The 18,589-nt window shown below is 37.1% G+C and overlaps 2 protein-coding genes and 1 non-coding gene across 3 annotated transcripts; 2 read left to right on the top strand and 1 right to left on the bottom strand.

Moving 5' to 3' along the window:
* Positions 1-1,477: 1,477 nt before the first annotated feature.
* Positions 1,478-1,789, top strand: KRTAP22-1 (keratin associated protein 22-1). Its single transcript, XM_045388008.1, has one exon. The coding sequence runs from the start codon at positions 1,511-1,513 to the stop codon at positions 1,655-1,657; it is 147 nt and encodes a 48-aa protein (XP_045243943.1). The 5' UTR covers positions 1,478-1,510; the 3' UTR covers positions 1,658-1,789.
* An 8,618-nt stretch (positions 1,790-10,407) lies between these two features.
* LOC123572724 (U4 spliceosomal RNA) lies at positions 10,408-10,541 on the top strand. The gene has a single exon (XR_012433240.1). It is a non-coding gene; the product is annotated as a U4 spliceosomal RNA (small nuclear RNA).
* Positions 10,542-17,810: 7,269 nt separating this feature from the next.
* On the bottom strand, positions 17,811-18,379 carry LOC102123753 (keratin-associated protein 6-1). The gene is made up of 2 exons (XM_065541124.1): positions 18,239-18,379; positions 17,811-18,199 (listed from the first exon to the last, which is right to left on the bottom strand). The coding sequence occupies exons 1-2, from the start codon at positions 18,321-18,323 to the stop codon at positions 18,069-18,071; spliced, it is 216 nt and encodes a 71-aa protein (XP_065397196.1). The 5' UTR covers positions 18,324-18,379; the 3' UTR covers positions 17,811-18,068.
* Positions 18,380-18,589: the final 210 nt, after the last annotated feature.

Here is an 18,589-nt window from a genome sequence, read left to right as displayed (position 1 = left end):
TGTGTATGGTGTTCTTAACTAAACTGTGGACTTTATTTTACCATTTTTCTGTTTTTATTAACTTATTTTAAGTCCTAGGACCATCGTTCATTGCAGCACTATTCACATTTTTCTTTTAATGTTCTTTTTTTCTGTTCTTGAATCCAATTCACGTTGCATTTGGTTTTTGTACCTCTCAGTAACCTCCAATTGCTCATGGTTCGTTGGTCTTTTCTTGACTTTTATGACCTTGACAGTTTTAGAGAGCCAGATATTTCGTGGAATATTCCCCAACTGAATCTGCCTGAGGTTTTCTCATATGTAGATTGAGGTTATAGATTTGGGAAGAGATGTGACTCTTGTCATGTGCCATCTCAGGGAGTCATGATGTTAATAAATCTTTGAGTAATTACAGAATTGTTTTAAAATTCAGGTTTCTAATAGAAGTCCTTTCCTTACTATGTACCCAGAATCAATGAAGTTAAAAATCAAAGTCTCTGCCATGGTTTGGGATCCTATATAAAATGATAGTTACATGTGAAGTATAAGCCAAAGTGAATGATATTGCTCCACAAAAAGTGATGATACACCTTGTCACTCAACATTTTACAAGTGAATGCTGCCACCATGACTTCTCTTACAAGCTTTTCATCCTTCCTCATCTCTTTGGGGCTACACTTTTATTCCCAAGTCTGCATATATGGAGTTAGGCTGAAGGGCGAAATTATTATTGGGTGAAATTGGGATTTTTAAGAAGTGGAAGCCATCTCACCTGTAATCCCAGCACTTTGGGAGGCCAAGGTGGGCAGATCACAAGGTCAGGAGATCAAGACCATCCTGGCCAACATGGTGAAACATCTCTATTAAAAATACAGGTCGGGCATGGTGGCTCCCGCCTGTAATCCCAGCATTTTGGGAGACTGAGGCAGGTGGATCACAAGATCAGGAGTTCGAGACCAGCCTGGCCAATATGGTGAAACCCCGTCTCTACTAAAAATACAAAAATTATCTGGGGGTGCTGGCGGGCGCCTGTAGTCCCAGCTACTCGGAAGGCTGGGGCAGAAGAATCGCTTGAACCCGGGAGGCAGAGGTTGCAGTGAGCCGAGATCATGCCACTGCACTCCAGCCCGAGTGGCAGAGCAAGATTCCATGTCAAACAATAAATAAATAAATAAATAAAAATGGAAGCCATATGGGTTACTCTTGGTTGCTGGTCATATAGTTTAAATTTGACATCTGGAATAAAACAAGTCATCAAAATAGGAGAAGAATCTCTTATTAAAAGTACATTATTTCATTACATTCAACATTCCTGAGAAGCAGCAATGTTGTCTTGGATGTATTGGTTACAAGGAATATTTTAGATGGCTTCAATGCTAATTAGTGTGCAATGTGAATCCACCAGTGCCTGTGGTTTGCCCCATATACCACTCATGAGGTATTTAAGGCCCTTAGTATAAACTTAAAACTTTAAACTTAAAACTCCAGAATCTGACTGTGCTATACAACTGAGCCTACCTTTCTTGAAACCATGAGTTTTTATAACAACTTCCATAGTGGCCAGGGCTATGCCAAAGGAGGCCTGGGCTGCAGCTATGGCTGTGGTCATAGTGGCTATGGCTATGCCTTCTACTGCCCATGGTGCTATGAAAGATCTTGGTTTTCTGGCTGCTTCTGAGAAATTCAACATTGCTGATCTGTTTAGGCCATTGTCTTACAAGCTATGTTTTCTTCCCGTGTTATTTATAATAACGACATTTTTTCTGTTCAAAGAGTGACAACTAAAATTTAGCCCACATTGCCATATCAGAATGTATTTGATCAATTAGCTGGAAGTTCCAACAATTTAATCAAACAAAAACAGAACCTTTCATGTTGTGTTACTAGTATATGATTAAGTACAAATAATCTTAAGTATTTTCATTTGGGAAAATGTCTAAATTTATTTTTCATCAAAAGTAATCTATTTTGCAAAGCTACAGCATTTTCCTACCTATATTTATTTATCTAGACTACCTATGTTATTTGTGATTGTATGTGTGTGTTCATGAGCACATGTGAGGTTGCTGACCCACTGGAAACTTACAGTTGATGATGTGGATGTGTTAGGTCTGACCAATAGCTATATTCAACCAGGACTTTAATAAAATGTGTTTTCATGGGCAGAGCCAAGTGGTACTAAAATTTACCTTGATCTATCAAAGCTTCATCTTCAGTATGTCCAATATTTGACTAAAATCATTGGCAAAAATAGCACCCCCTTTTTCATCACTTTATTCTATTTCACATACATTATATTTCTTGATACTCAGTTGCATTTTTGGCTCTAGATAGCTGTAGCTTTTTCTCTAAATGCTATATTATGACTGTTTCTTTTAACTCTGTCAAAATATACTCTTAAACTCATCCTATGCCTGGTGGCTGCATAGACAGCTCTTCCAAGTGTCATTCCCATGTGGCCAGAAAGAGTCCATCAAATTTAAGTATGTTTCTGCGAACCTTTTATCAATGTAATTATCTGCCACCTCAGGTAACACTTTGTTCATGAAAACACAAGTCTGATCCAAAATACAAGCTGAAAAGTATAGACTTCAGTTTGCCAGCCTTGGTCAAGTTAAGTAAAGCTGTTCTTTATTCACTCTACTTGTTATTTATCAGTTGACATTGATAAAATATAAAGCAAAAACATCTGTTAGTGACTAATGTTAGAATTTGGAGTTTCTACAACTGATAAAATATTCATACAAAATTACTTTGTTAATGGTTGCCATAGTATGAAGTTGGCTAAACTCTTAACTAGCTTCCAAATACATGATTTTTAACACATCTAGATGAAACAATAATGAAGAATTTTTTTAATTCTTCATCAATTAAAGGCAGACAACATATAGAGCCGTGTCACTCTGACATCTCCAAGTATTGACAGGCAGTGAAACTGAAGGGAGACTGAAGAAAGCATCTTTGTTAGAGCCTTGGCTTTAATTCTGCCATAGTGGGCAGGAATCTTAAGAGACAGATCCCCAGAATGTCCTATTTTAGCATGGTCAAAAAAGTCAGAGTAAGAACTCTGTAAAACCTATGACTTTGGATTCAATAAGTCAACATACTCAGAAAACTGCTCATCAAATATCAGGCTCTCATCAGACTTATTACATACTTTAGAAAAATTAAAGTCTTTGGTAATTTGTTGTAAGGCCCCACAGCAAATAAAGACACATTTATTCAAGAAAATCTACAAAATCCAGGGTTAGTGAGAGACTTGACTCACTTGTTCACAATCAGCTCTTTTCATACTTCCTCCTCCAGCTCACCATGACAGACCCACAAGTCTGGGTAGTGAGACCAAGTTATAGTGCTTCTTCTCTCCCCATCTGAAGGGCTACAGTATCTCTCCTCTGTGTGCAGGTGATTAGCATTATCTCAGGCTGTCTAGTTCTGTGTGGCAGTGGCTAAAGTCCAAGTGAATGTGACCAAGAGGTATGTGTCTCCATTCCTCTACCTTTTTCCCACTTGTAGTGCCAGGGATCTACCAAAGGCATGACAGGCCAATTATCTTAAGCTCCTATCACCCTTTCCACCACCCTGATCATTAATAAGAGAGATGTTTCATGACAGATATTGCAAGCTTAAAAAACTAGAGGCTACTGCCCAAACCCAGAGAGTGCTAGTAATGACGCTATGTCACTATAAGGGAATAAGCAAGTAGTTGTTCCTATTCCCAGTTCTGGAGTAGTTGCTTCAACATTTTGCACAGGCAAAAGGCAAGCCATAAGAACACAGAGATCTGAATCTTTTCTCAAGTGAGCTAGCTGATTTATAAGAGCGTGTAGGAGATGTAAACTTAAGTTTATACTTTGAAACAATGGCGATGGTGATAAGTAATTAAGAGAAAACTAGTTTCACCATGTGATACGGTTTGGCTGTGTTCCCACCCAAATATTACCTTGAATTATAGCTCTCATAATTTCCATGTGTTTTGGGAGGGACCCAGTGGGAGATAATTGAATCATGGGGGTGGTTTCCCCCATACTGTTCTCATGGTAGTAAATAAGTCTCACAAGATCTGATGATTTGTAAGAAGTTTTCCCTTTCACTTAGCTTTCATTCTGTCTTGCCTGCTGCCATGTAAGATGTGCCTTTTGCCTCCTGCCATGATTGTAAAGTCTCCCCAGCCATGTGAAACTGTGAGTTCATTAAACCTCTTTTTCTTTATAAATTACCCAGTCTCCGGTATGTCTTTATCAGCAGTGTGAGAACAGACTAATACACCCTGAAAGCAACCAACTAAACCATAGGCCAGCAAGTCTATCAGAGAGAACCAGAAAAGATAGCCAGGAGAAGCCCTCTGGGTTCAGAGCAGATTTCAGACTGGCCTCAAAAACTTTGACAAAGAATTCAAATGTATTCATTTTTTCCAGCTTAATTGAGGTGTCATTGACAAATAAAAATGTATGTATTTAATATATGCAATGTGATTTTATATATACACACATATACATAGTAAAATAATTACCACAAACAACCTAATTAATATATCCATAACCTTACATGATTACCTTTTCTACCCCTGTGGTGAGAACCCTTAATATCTACTCTGTTAGTAAACTGGTAAGACAGAGTAGTATAGTAATTGCCAAGACTGGAAGTTGGGGGAAATGGGACATGTTAGTCAAAGAGTATTAACCTTCAGTTATAAGATGAATAAGTTCAAGAGATCTAATATACAGCATAGCTACTATAAACAATAATTGTGTATTTTATACTCAAATTGTGTTATGAGTCTAAATTTAATTGAATCAGGTTGTGAAGCAGTTTATCTCCAAGAGCATTGTCAAAAATAATGACACAATCCCCTAAAAATTATTGTGCCTAACAGCTGAGTGTAATACCAACAAAGTCCAACTGCTTATCAGAGAGAGGAAGGAAAGAGAAAATCTAAGAGGGTTCAGACGAAACCTCAGAAATACAGTACACATGCTGTAGCTGTGCCTTTTAAGGAATAACAACAGAAGTTTCATGCTGAACTCAGTAACACAGCCCAGCCTAGTCTGTAAGCAAATAGGCAAACAACAAGCTCGGGAAGTGGGAGGAGAGAATATCTAGAGTTTCTACAATATAAAATCTAAAATGTCCAGTTGAGAGAGAGAGAGAGAGAGAGAGAGAGAGAGAGAGAGAGAGAGAAGATGTAAGAAACAGGAAGATATGACCATATACTAGTGAAAAACCAAGCAACAGAAACTGTCTCTGAGAACATCCAGATGTTAAACATACTAGACAAATATTTTAGCCATTTACATATGTTCAAAGTACAAAAGGAAACCATGCTTAAAGAAATAAATGAGAATCAGAGGCAGAGCAAGATGGCAAAATAGAAAGCTCCACCAATTGCCTCCCCCGCCCAACAAGGACAGCAAGTTAACAACTATCTACACAGAAAAAAGCACCTTCATAATAACCAAAAATAAGGTAAACACTCATAGTACCTGTTTTTAACTTCATACTGCTGAAGGAGATACTAAACAGATAGAAGATACAGTCCTGAATTGCAGATGCCACCCCTCCCCACATCTTTAGCAAGGGCAACCTGGTGTAGGGAGAATCTCTGGATCCTGGAGGATGAACACAGCAATTGTGAGGCATTAAATTCAGTGCTGTTCTGTTAGAGCAGAAAGGAAAGCCAGGGCAAACTCAGCTGACACTCACAGACAGAAGGGAGCATTTACACCAGCCCTGACCAGACGGGAATCACCAATCCCAGGTGGTCCAACTTGAATGCCTGCAAACCTCTCCATCAAGGGCCAAAGTGTTCTCTCTCTCTAAGTAAACTTGAAAGGCAATCAAGCCCATAAGGACTGCAACTTCTAGGAGAGTCCTAGGGCTGACCCAGGCCAAGAGCCTGTGGACTGGAGGGCAGGGGAGAATGCAACATACTGAGACACCGCTTGGGCAGCGAAGGGAATGCTGGCTTCATCTCTTCCATAACCTTAGGGGCTACAGAGCTCACAGCTCCAAAAGAGTCCTCTTCCTTCCCTTTGAGGGAAGGCCTTTGTCTTGTATCTTGGATGCCAGCTCAGTCACAGCAGAATAGGGCAGCAGAGTCGTGAGGCCCCCTTTCCAGGACCTAGCTTGCAGACAACATTTCTAGACACATCCTGGGTCAGAAGGGAAACTACTACCTTGAAGGAAAGGACCCAGCTTTCATCAACTGTTAACTAAAGCGCCCTTGGGTCCTGGATAACGGGGAGTGATACCCAGGTACTACACTGAGGGCCTTGGTGAGCCTCTGAGATTTGCTGGCTTCAGGTGAAACTCAGCACATTCTCATTGTGGTGGCTACAGGGCAAAACTCCTTCAGCTTAAGAAAAGCAGAAGACAAAGTAAAGGGGACTTTGTCTTGCACCTTAGGTACCAACACCTCCACAAGGGAGTAGAGCACCAAGCGGGCTCTTGGGTGTCCTTGATTCTAAGACTTGACTCGTGGATGGCATTTCTGGGCCTGCCCTTGGCCAGAGAGGAACCCACTGTCCTAAAGGGTGAGTCCTAGGCAAAGCAGCATTCACCACAGCTGCCTTTAAGGAAACTTGGGCCTTAAGGGAACATAGGAGGTACTCTGTCAATTCTCCTCATGGCCAGGGGTGGCAGTGACTACAAGATGAGACTCCTCATCTTTGGAAAGGGAAAGGAAGAGTGAGAAGGACTGTATCTTATCTTGTGGTTTGAGTGCCAGCTCAGCTACAATACAGTTGAACACCAGGAAAACTGCTAAAGTTTTTGACCCTAGTCCTTGACTTTCAGATGGCATTTCTGGACCTACCTGAGGCCTAGGGAACCTCACTGTCCTGAAGGGAAGGACATAGGCCTGGCTGGCTTTGCCACCTGCTGATTAAAGAGCACCAGGGCCTCAGCAAACATAGGCAGTAGCCAGGGAGTGGTTCCAGCAGGCCTTGGGTGAGACTCTTAGTGCTATGCTAGCTTCAGATCTGACCCAGTGCAGTCATAGTGGTGTTGGCCATTGTGGTGCCTGTGTCACTCCACCCTCAACTTTTAGTGGCTCAGAACAGAAACAAAAACTCTATATTTGGGAGAAAATAATGGAAGAAAACAAGAGTTTCTGCCTGGTAGTCCAGAGAATTGTCCCCGATCTTGTCTAAGACCATCAAGGCAGTACTTCTATGAGTCTGCAAGAACCACAGCATTACTGGACTTCACGTGCCCCCAAAAGTAGAAACAGCTTAGATCACAGCACCCAGGTCCTTTCAAATATCTGGAAAGCCTTCCCAAGAAGGACAGCTACAAATAAGCCCAGGCAGTGAAGATATAATATATACTTAACTCTTCAATGCCCAGACACTGAAGAATACCTACTAGCAACAACACCATCCAGGAAAACATGGCATCACAAAATGAACTAAATAAACCACCAGCAACCAATCCTGGAGAAACAGAGATATGTAACCTTTCAGAGAGAGAATTCAAAATAGATAGGTTGAGGAAACTCAAAGAAATTAAAGATAACACAAAGAATTAATTCAGAATTCTATCAGATAAACTTAACAGAAATTAAAATAATTAGAAAATATCAAGCATAAATTCTGGAGCTGAAAAATGCAATTGGCATACTGAAGAACAATCCTATGTTTAGAAAACCTCATCGTCTTAGCCCAAAAGCTTCTTAAGCTGATAAACAACTTCAGAAAAATCTCAGGATACAAAATCAATGTGCAAAATTCATGAGCATTTCTATACATGAACAACAGACAAGCAGACAGTCATATCATGAATGAACCCCCATTCACAATTGCTACAAATAGAATAAAATACCTAGGAATGCAGCTAACAAGGGAAGTGAAGGACTTCTTCAAAGAGAACTACAAACCACTGCTCAAAGAAATCAGAGAGGACACAAACTAATGGAAAAACATTCCATGCTCATGGATAGGAAGAATCAATAATGTGAAAATGTCCATACTGCCCAAAGTAATTTATAGATTCAATGCTATTTCCATTAAACTACTGTTGACATTCTTCACACAATTAGAAAAAAAAAACTATTTTAAAATTTATATGCAACAATAAAAGAGCCCAAATAACCAAGACAATCCTAAGCAAAAAGAACAAAGCTGGAGGCACCATGCTACCCGACTTCAAACTACTACAAAACTATGGTAATCAAAACAGCATGGTACTGGTACAAGAACAGACACAAAGACCAATGGGGACAGAACGGAGAACTCAGAAATAAGACCACACACCTAAAACCAACTGTTCCTCAGCAAACCTGACCAAAAAAAAAAAAAAAAAAAGCAATGGGAAAAGGATTCTCTATTTAAAATACAGTGCTGGAAGAACAAGTTAGCCATATGCAGAAAATTGAAACTGGACCCCTTCCTTGCACCTTATACAAAAATTAACTCAAGATGGATTAAGGACTTAAAAGTAAAACTCAAAACTATAAAAATCCTACATGAAAATCTAGGCAGTACCATTCAGGACATAGGCATGGGCAAAGATTTCATGATGAAAACAACAAAAGCAATTGCAACAAAAGCCAAAATTGACAAATGAGACCTAATTAAACTAAAGAGTTTCTGAACAGAAAAAGAAACTATCATTAGAATGAACAGACAACCTACAGAATGGGAGAAAATTTTTGCAATCTATCCATTTGACAAAGGTCTAATATCTGGCATCTACAAGGAACTTAAAAAAATTTACAAGAAAAAAACAAGCAGCCTCATTAAAGAGTGTGCAAAGAACATAAACGAACAATTCTCAAATGAAGACATACATGCAGCCAACAAACATATGAAAAAAAGCTCAACATCACTGATCATTAGAGAAATGCAAATCAAAACCACAATGAGATACCATCTCACACCAGTCAGAATGGCGATTACTAAAAAGTCAAGAAACAACAGATGCTGGAGAGGTTCTGTAGAAAAAGGAAACTTTTACACTGTTGGTGAGAGTGTAAATTAGTTCAGTCATTGTGGAAGACAGTGTGGTGATTCCCAAAAGGCATAAAATCAGAACTACAATTTGACCCAATAATCCTATTACTGGGTGTATACCTAAAGGAATATAAATCATTCTACTATAAAGACACATGCACACGTATGCTCATTGCAACACTATGCATAATAGGAAAGACATGGAATCAACCTAAATGCCCATCAATGATAGAATGGATAAAGCAAATGTGGGACATATACAGCATGGAATGCTATGTATCCATATAAAGGAATGAGATCACGTACTTTGCAGGGACATGGATGGAGTTGGAAGTCATTATCCTCAGCAAACTGATGCAGGAACAGAAAACCAAATACCACATCATGTTCTCACTTATCAGTGGGAGCTGAATGATGAGAACACATGGACACATAGAGGGGAACAACACACACTGGGGCCTTCCCAAGAAGGGGACATGGGGAGAGGGAGAGCATCAGGAAGAATAACTAATGGACGCTAGGCTTAACACCTAGGCGAAGGAATGATCTGTGCAGCAAACCATCATGCCACATGTTTACCTATGTAGCAAACCTGCACATCTTGCACATGTGCCCCTGAACTTAAAATAAAAGTAGAAGGTTAAAAAAAAAAAGAAAGAAAGATATGTACTGTATGTGAAAAAACTTTTTAAAATGCCCAACTGTAGGTGTTTAGGGGTTTGATATTCTGTAAGTGCCCTAAACAATATAGAAATGCAATTATTTGTATAAACAAACAAAGTAACATGTCAGAGTAACTAATTTCTGATGATTTGGTGTCCAAAAATATTGTGGCATTATTTGGGATCAAAAGTTTAAACTTAGAATTTGTCAATATATACTCTCCAACTTTCACAAAGGCAATATTCCCATTATCATCTAATTGCCAATGTAGAATATCATAGGGCCAGTCACATCTCCATTTTCACCAATCTCTATTCTCTTCTGTTATGGGTTGTAAACTTAAGTGTCTTTAAATAGTACATAAGCCAGAAAGCAAGAGGAAATAATTTACAAAGGAAAGAAGCAATTTGTAAAAATTTGATTGTCAGAAAACAGAGTTTTATAAAGACAGTAATTTAACCTCATATCTAATTCCTGGTATTGGATTTGTTCCTCTTTCTATACACCTTTGGGCCCTAGCCACATGTGGCCATTGGAACGTGAATGATAGTTGACCAAATGAAGATGTGCTAAGTGTAAAATACACACTGGAGTGTAAAGACTTAGTTCACAAAAAAAAAAAAAAGGATATCAACTATCTCAGTAATTTCACATTATTTTATATTATGATTATGATTACACATTAAAATACTATTCTGGACTTATTGGATGAAATAAAATTATTATGTTTTTAAAAAGAAAATTATGCCATTGAAAATTACAAGTATTGAAATGAGAATTGTATTATATGGACAGCCTCAAGAATTGATGTATAAGCTTTGTGCAGTGACAGTATCAAAGCCAGTGAGGTTTATCCCAGGCATGATTATTGCTAACTAAAACTTCTTCCTATACCCTGCCGTGATGACTTGAAATAGTATTGGCAATGTTTGGCAATCTCTAAAATGACTGAATTTAAAAGGAGATGATGTGAACTGACAGAAGTAAGGATATATGAATGATCATAAAATAAGTTAATAGAGATTATATAATCTGAATAATAGAGGTTAAAAAAATAAACAGAGCCTCAAAAAAAGTGTAGGAAACCATTAAGTGTGCCAATGTACACATAATGACAGTACTAGAAGAAAAGAGAATAAGGAGCAGGATTATTTGAAAACATAATGGCTATAAGCTCCCTAAATTTGATAAAACATTAACATAGAGCTCAATGAACTTCCACAAAATTAATTTCAAAGAGATCTACACCAAAACACATAATAATAAATAGGTCAAAATATAAAGACATAAAGAAAATTTTGGAAGCACCAAGAGAAAAATTATTTGTCACAAAAAAGAAACTCCTAATAAGATTAACAACTAACGTCAAATCAGAAATAATGGATGTCAGAAGGCAGTAGGATGACATATTCATATTGCTAAAAGGAAAAAAAAAGTCAACTGGGAAAAAATTTATGTCCAACAAAAGTTACATTTCAAAAATGAGGAAAAAGCCATTTGATAAATATCTATATATGTAACATACAATATAGTCTCATTGTTGGGCGATTTATTCTATATAGACCCTATTGACTATGTTGTTCAGATAATCTGGAGCTTTGCTTATTTTCTGTATACTAGTTTTATTAGTTTTTCAGGAGCTTTGAAATATCCAAGTATAATTGTGGATTTGTCTATTCCTGTTTTTAGTTCTATCAACTTTTCTTCATGTATTTTGAGGCTCTGTTACTTTTTGCATGAAAAATTAGAATTTTTGCGTTTTCCTGGTTGAGTAATCCATACATTGTGTTATATTTTTTCTTTGATTCCTGTAATTTTCTTTAGTTTGAAGCCTATTGTATCCGGTATTAATATGGCCACTTCTGTCTTATTTTATTAATGATTGCATGGCATACTATTTTTATTATTCTACTTTCAGCCTACTCATGTCAATGAACATTAAATGAGTTTTTGTAAACACAATATAAATAGGGTGATGCTGTGTTTTTTTTAAATCCATTCTGCCAAGTCTGTCTTTTGATTGTTGTATTTAAAACATGAGCATTTAATGTTAAGTATTGTCATGTTTGTGTCTAAGTGTGTTATTTATTTGTTTTTCTATTTGTTTGCTTTAAGTCTTGTTGCACTGTTTACTTCTCTTGCCTTTCTATGCTTTTCTTGAACATATAGCATCCTAAACGACTCATAGTATCATCGATTGTATACATTTGCACAGTTTTTCTAATGCTTCCTCTGGGTGATAGAATATACACATGCAACTTATAAGAGTTTACTGGTATCAACACTTACTACTATAAGTGAAATGTGAAAACTTTATTTCCAATTAGGTCATTTTACAATGTCTACTTTTATGTTATTTTTCTATAAAATAGTGTTATAATTTTCACTCACCATATATGATTTCTAAAACTTATGAGGAAGAGGATAACCTACTGTATGTAATCATAATCTTATTCTTTAAATTATACCTTCTTGATGTTTCAGGATTTCTTCCTTTAGCATTTTCTTTCTGTTTCAAGAGCTTTTTCTAGACAATCTTTTAGTATATGCCTGTTCATAAAAAATTATTTTAGTTTTTCTGCATCTGATGTTGTTTTAATTGCCCCTTTATTTCTGAAGGATAATTTTGCCAGTGTGAAATATCTCATGGCAAGTTTTTTATTTCAGCACTCGAAAACTATTGTGCTATTTCCTTCATTACTGCATAGTTTCAGAGGAGAAATCAGTGGTCATTCAAATTGGTGTTACCCTATAGGTAATGGTAATGTGTTATGTCTCTCTGTCTCTCTTGTTGCTTTGGGTTATTTTGTTTTTTGTTTGTTTGGTTTTTGAGACAGGCTCTTGCTCTGTCACCTCAGCTGGAATGCAGTGGCATGATCTCTTCTCACTGCAACCTCCACCTCCCAGGTTCAAGAAATTCTCCTGCCCCAACCTCCCAAGTAGCTGAGGCTAGAGGCCTGCACCACCACGCCTGGCTAATTTTTGTAATTTTACTGGAGATGGGGTCTCACTATCTTACACAGGCTGGTCTCAAACTCGAGGCCTCAAGAGATCCTCCCACCTCCACTTCCCAAAGTGCTGGGATTACAGGTGTGAGCCACCGAACCTGGCCTTTCTTGCTGCTTTCAAGATCTTTTCCCTTGTCTTTACTTTTCATGGTTTAGCTATGATACTTTGGGTGTTAATTTTGTTTTGTTTTGTTTTCTTCTTTGACCTGAATTACTTATGGACATGTCCTAAATAGGGGCAGTGAATATTAATCTAGAATTACCAATTATAATATAAATACCATTAAAATATCAGATTTCAATGATAAACAAACTTATTCAAAGCTCCCAGGAAAACAATTACGCAATTTACAATAGGAAAAGAATTAGGCTATTAATAGGAATTTTCAAAAGTGACATTCAAAGAAAGACAAAAAGAAAAGCATTTTAAAGAACCTAATAAAAGAAAGCTTTATCCAAGGTCTTTATATCTAACAAAGCTGCTTTCCATGTATCAATGGATTAGAACAACAGTTTCCTACATTCAAAACAGTAGACATTTTTGCATCCACAAACCCATGTTGAGTAACACCCTAGAGGGTGAGCCTCATCCAATCAAGGGATGAATGAGAAATGTTAAGCAAAGTATTGAATATATATATGCGTACATGTGTGTCTGTGAGTGTGTGGGGTACAAATATATGTGTTTTGGTATGAATATATATGTGTACGTATGTATGTGATGATATGAATTTGATGTGCTACCAAATATAGTGATTAGATGGGAGGATTAATAATACATAATGTATTTTGTGATGGAAAAGTAGTTATAATCCAACTAAATGACAAAGGGATAATAGAAGAAGAATGGAAGAGGAAAAGAGAACAAGCTAATTGTTGTTTTATAGACAAGAGAGGAAGTTAATTAATATTAATATAAGCTATTATGTCAGATAATAATATGTTAAATTTAAAAAGAGGTAACTAAGAACATTAAAATTGGTATATACACAAAGGTAACCGGACAGCCACTAAAATAACTCTAAACCATCAAAATACCATTAATTTTTTTAAAATTTTTGTGGGTATTCATTAAAACATAAAGAATAGGAGCAAACATACCAGTCAGAGCAATACATGAGAATTTAATTAATTAAAGTAAACATTTTAAATTTGGCTGTTGAACTAAGCCTAACTATTTGTTTTATATAAACACCTGAAACAAAATGATTTCGAAATGCAAAATTAAAGCTATGCACACAGGTGTCTGGGAAAAATGTCCCAGTAAAAAAAAATAACAGCTCCACTATCAGATAGATAGAAATGAGGGAAAAGGCATGAAAAGTGATCAAGAAGAAAACTTACCAAGCAAGAGACACGCAAATCACAAGGTATCTATTATATTTATGTATATTTATGCACCAAATAACCCTAAGACCCCCTTTATGAAGACACAGATACCAGATATATGCCACTGAGAGACATAAGTAGAATCACACTAATAAGCAACACTCTTGGAACAAGACAGATCAAGTGGGAAAAATAAATAAGCAGAGATAAGATCTAAACAATATATTCCAACGGTAGCTCTCATTTATACAGATTGACCTTTATATCCTGATAATAATGACCTTTATACCCTGATAATAAATAATATACCTTTTTTCTCTGGTTCTCATAGAACATCCACAAAAAGGTCATACATAACATCTGGCAGAAAAAAATCCATTTTATAAAACAGAAATAATGGGAAAGGTACCCTCTGATGTCACACAACAATATTAATAACTACTAACAAGAACAAAGAACAGAAAAATTCTTTAACCTGGAAAGTAACAAGCCTTATATTAAAAAAAAATCCTTGGGTGAAAGAAGGTACACAAATATAATTACAGATTTTCAATAATTAATGTTAGTTTAATCTGTAACAGAGCCTATGAGAAATATTTTTTAAAGTGGTTAGGAAAAATTCATAGCACTGACACATTATCAGTAAAAATAGAAGAAAATAAATTAATATTATGAAATATTAATTATATTTCATTAATTATATAATATGAATTGTTTTAGCTCAAATATTTTTGCAAGGGACAATTAAGTCAATGAAAAATCCACAAAGATTAACATAATAAACAGAGAGGGAGATATTAATGAGGTACAAAAAGAAAAAAATACATGTAATGACACGAAATGCTATTATTTGAAAGATTAACAAAACTTATAAACTACCTGCTAACTTGATCAAAGAAAAAACTGAGAAACCGTATGCAAAATTAACAGTAAGGGGAAAATAAACATTTAAACAGAAGACATTTGAAACACCATATGAGACTGGTTTACAGAGCTCTACGTACGTAAATTGCTAATGCCCTGGAGAAGTGAAGATGACCAAAATGAACACCTTTCAACTTAGAAATCATAAACAGACTCATTTCCTTAAAATTAATGAAAAAAATTAACAGACCCTCGTCAAAAAAGACATATATGTAGCCAACAATCATATGAAAAAAGTTCAACATTACTGTTCATTAGAGAAATGCAAATCAAAACCACAATGAGATACCATCTCACACCAGTCAGAATGGCTATTATTAATATTAAGAAGTCAAAAAAAGATGCTGGCAAGGTTGTGGAGAAAAAGGAATGCTTTTATACTGTTGGTAGGACTGTAAATTAGTTCAATCATTGTGGAAGACTTCAGTGATTCCCAGAAGACCTAAAGATAGAATTACTATTTGACCCAGCAATCCCATTACTGGGTATATATCCAAATGACTATAAATCATTATATTACAAAGACACATGCATGGATATGTTCATTACAACACTATGCACAATAGCAAAGACATGGAATCAATATGAATGCCCATCAATGATTGACTAGATAAAGAAAATGTGGTACACACACACCGTGGAATACTATGCAACCATAAAAACGAAAGGGATCATGCCCTTTGCAGGGACATGAATAGAGGTGGAGGCTATTATCCTCAGCAAACTAACTCAGGAACAGAAAACCAAACACCACATGTTCTCACTTACAAGTGGGAGCTAAAGGATGAGAACACATGGAAACATAGAGGGCACACAATGGGACTACCAGAAGGTAGAAGGAGAGAGAGCAGCAGGAAAAATAACTAATGGGTACTACGCTTATTACATGGGTGATGAAATAATCTGTACAACAAACCCCTGTGACACAAATTTACCTAAGTAGCAAACCTGCATGTCTACCCTGAACCTAAAATAAAAGTGTTTTTTTTTTTGTTTTTTTTTTTGTTTTGTTTTGATTTGTTTTTGCTTTGTTTTTTTTTTGACATGGAGTGTCGCTCTCTCCCAAGGCTGGAGTACAGTGGCGCAATCTCGGCTCACTGCAAGTTCCGACTCCCGGGTTGAAGTGATTCTCCTGCCTCAGCCTCCCAAGTAGCTGGGATTACAGGCATACACCATCACACCCAAGTAATTTTTGTATTTTTAGTAGAGAAGGGGTTTCACCATCTTGGCCAGGATTATCTCAGTCTCCTGACCTCATGATCTGCCCGCCTCGGCCTCCCAAAGTGCTGGGATTACAGGCGTGAGCCACTGCACCCGACCAAAGTTTTTTTTTAAAAATGACTTTAAGGGACAGAGTTTTTAAATGAAAAATAAAAATTAAAATTAACAACAAAAAAAGCCCAAACCCAGATGATTTCTGAGGAGACTTCTACCAAATATTTAAAGACAAAGCAATCCCAATATTGTATAAACTGTCAAAGAGCACTTAAAATGAAGGACAACTTCTTAATTCCTTTTATGAAGGGTGTATAGTAGTCCCCCTTATCCGAAAGGATAAGTTCCAAAATGCCCAGTGAAGGCTTGAAACCATGATAGTAACAAAGCCTATATATAGTATGTTTTTTCCATATGCATACATACCTGTCATAAAGTTTAATTTACAAAATAGTCACAGTACGAGATTAACAACAATATCTGATAATAAAAGGAACACATAACAATTACTGTAAAAACAAGTTATGTAAATACGGTCTTTCTCCCCTCCATATCTCTCTCTCTCTCTCTCTCTCTCTCAGAATATGTTAATATTTTCTCACAGTGGCTGATCTTGGGTAACTGAAACTGCAGAAACTGAAATTATGGTTAAGGGAAAACTACTGTATGCATTGAATTTGCAGTGAGAAGAATCAACATGCCCCATGATTCCTGCCTCCAGATGTCAATCTTCTGTGTAAGCCCCTCCCTGTGAGTGAGGGCGAGACCTGTTGCTTTTAGCCAATAGAATATGGTGAATGTTTACGATTATGTGTGCTTATGTGATTATGTTACATAACACTGTAGGACCCATCTTGCTGGAGTCCCTTGCTGGTTTTGAAAAAACAAGCAATTATGTTTCGAAACCTCTTTGACGAGGAACTGTGAGCATCCTTTTGGAGCTGAGGGTAGCCTCCAAAAGACAGCTTCAAGGCACTGCAACAAAGAGCCAACAAGAAAATGAGCCCTTTAATCCCACAACCGCAAGGAACTGAATTCTGCTAACAAAGGCATGACCTTGGAAATGGGTCCTTCCCCAGCTAAGCCCTGGGTACAACCACAGCCCCATCTAACATCCTGAATTGCAGCCTTGTGAGACTTTGAAGCTTCTCGGTTTATACCTGAAATAGTGTTTTTATTTAATTATTATGGCCCACCATGCAGGCCAAATAGCTTTATAACCTATTACTAGCTTAGAGTATACTAGGTTGTAAAACTATTCCTTCAGTTATGTCTCATTAAAAAATAGTTTCTTTAAAATGGAAGATTCAAAGTGAAGGATATAGTAACAAGCATTCATTTATTTTAAGAGATATTTACAAGAAGGCTTGGCAAAATTAATTTTTTTCTTTGTTATGTGACAGACAGCAGGCAATGCATAACCCAACATATAAATGATATGTACTTAATTTAGTGTTGAGAGTTACCCAGCACAACATATATTCTTCCCCTAGAAGCAAAGGACGAAACTGAAGTTTATTAAAAGGGTTACTTTTCTAAAACAATTGAACTTTGAATTGGTAAAGAAACCTCTCTAGAAATTGTAAGAAAAAATATCTCCCAAAGAACTTAATTGTTAGCTTTCATGCAAACCGAAACAAAAACTATTGGTAAGAAATTTAAAATATTAAATGATTGACATAAACACCAGGTTTCCCTTCTGGATTAAAAGTGTTTATTAGGTGAACAGAGAAAAAAGCTCCAGCATAAAAGTCATCAAGGCAGGTGCTGTGACACCATCATTCTGGTGAAAGGAGAACTGACTGGTGAATTTCACCTTATCCCATTTGATGATGAAAATTCAAGATATTTGTAGGTTAGATGGTAGCTCAACAACAGACCATATTAGACTTCTCTTGCAGGATATCATCACTCAAGGGAAAATCTCAGAACATATGGGCTTCAGAATTCGTGAATCTCAATATCACAGGATAGAGGGTGAGAGTCTCCCATGGCATCCTCAATAATAGTAGCCAGAGCCAGAGCCGCATCCATGGCCACAGCCACAGAGGGAATGGGAGCCATAGCCGTAGCCACAGCCCAGTCTGCGGAAGCCACAGCCACAGCAGGAGCCATAGCCACAGCCCAGGCCTCCATAGCCACAGCAGGAGCCATAACCACAGCCCAGGCCTCCGTAGCCACAGCCAAGGCCTCCATAGCCACAGCACCCATAGCCGCGGGTGCCATAGTAGTTTCCGTAGTAGCTGCTACACATGGTGTTGGTTGTGGAAGTTGTCCTTGGGTAGGTGGAAGTGTAGGTGACTTCAGTATGAACACTTCCCCTGCACAGGGCCTTTTATATGCCTCATTGTGGGTGGGAACCACACACAAGTCATGCCATTGGCTAATTTGAAGGACCAGCATGAGTAATTTGTTGACTTTTGGTTTTCATTCGTGGCCTTGTGGCATTTAGAACATTTTCTATTGTTTAGCCACATCTGAAACATTTGTGCATAGCTTTAATGAGCATCAACTGTCTGA

Source organism: Macaca fascicularis, chromosome 3 (genome assembly GCF_037993035.2).
Source record: "Macaca fascicularis isolate 582-1 chromosome 3, T2T-MFA8v1.1".
NCBI lineage: Eukaryota > Metazoa > Chordata > Mammalia > Primates > Cercopithecidae > Macaca > Macaca fascicularis.
The sequence above is the reverse complement of the archived record's forward strand: the minus strand, read 5'-3'. Positions and strand labels throughout refer to the sequence as shown.

What these genes read in the sequence shown, in the direction of transcription:
- LOC102123753 (XM_065541124.1), bottom strand. Translation starts at nt 18,323, where the DNA reads ATGTGTAGCAGCTACTACGGAAACTACTATGGCACCCGCGGCTATGGG. An exon ending in CCTTGGCTGTGGCTACGGAG is followed by an intron (nt 18,200 to 18,238) that starts GCCTGGGCTGTG and finishes GTGGCTATGGAG; the next exon opens with GCCTGGGCTGTGGCTATGGC.
- KRTAP22-1 (XM_045388008.1), top strand. Translation starts at nt 1,511, where the DNA reads ATGAGTTTTTATAACAACTTCCATAGTGGCCAGGGCTATGCCAAAGGA.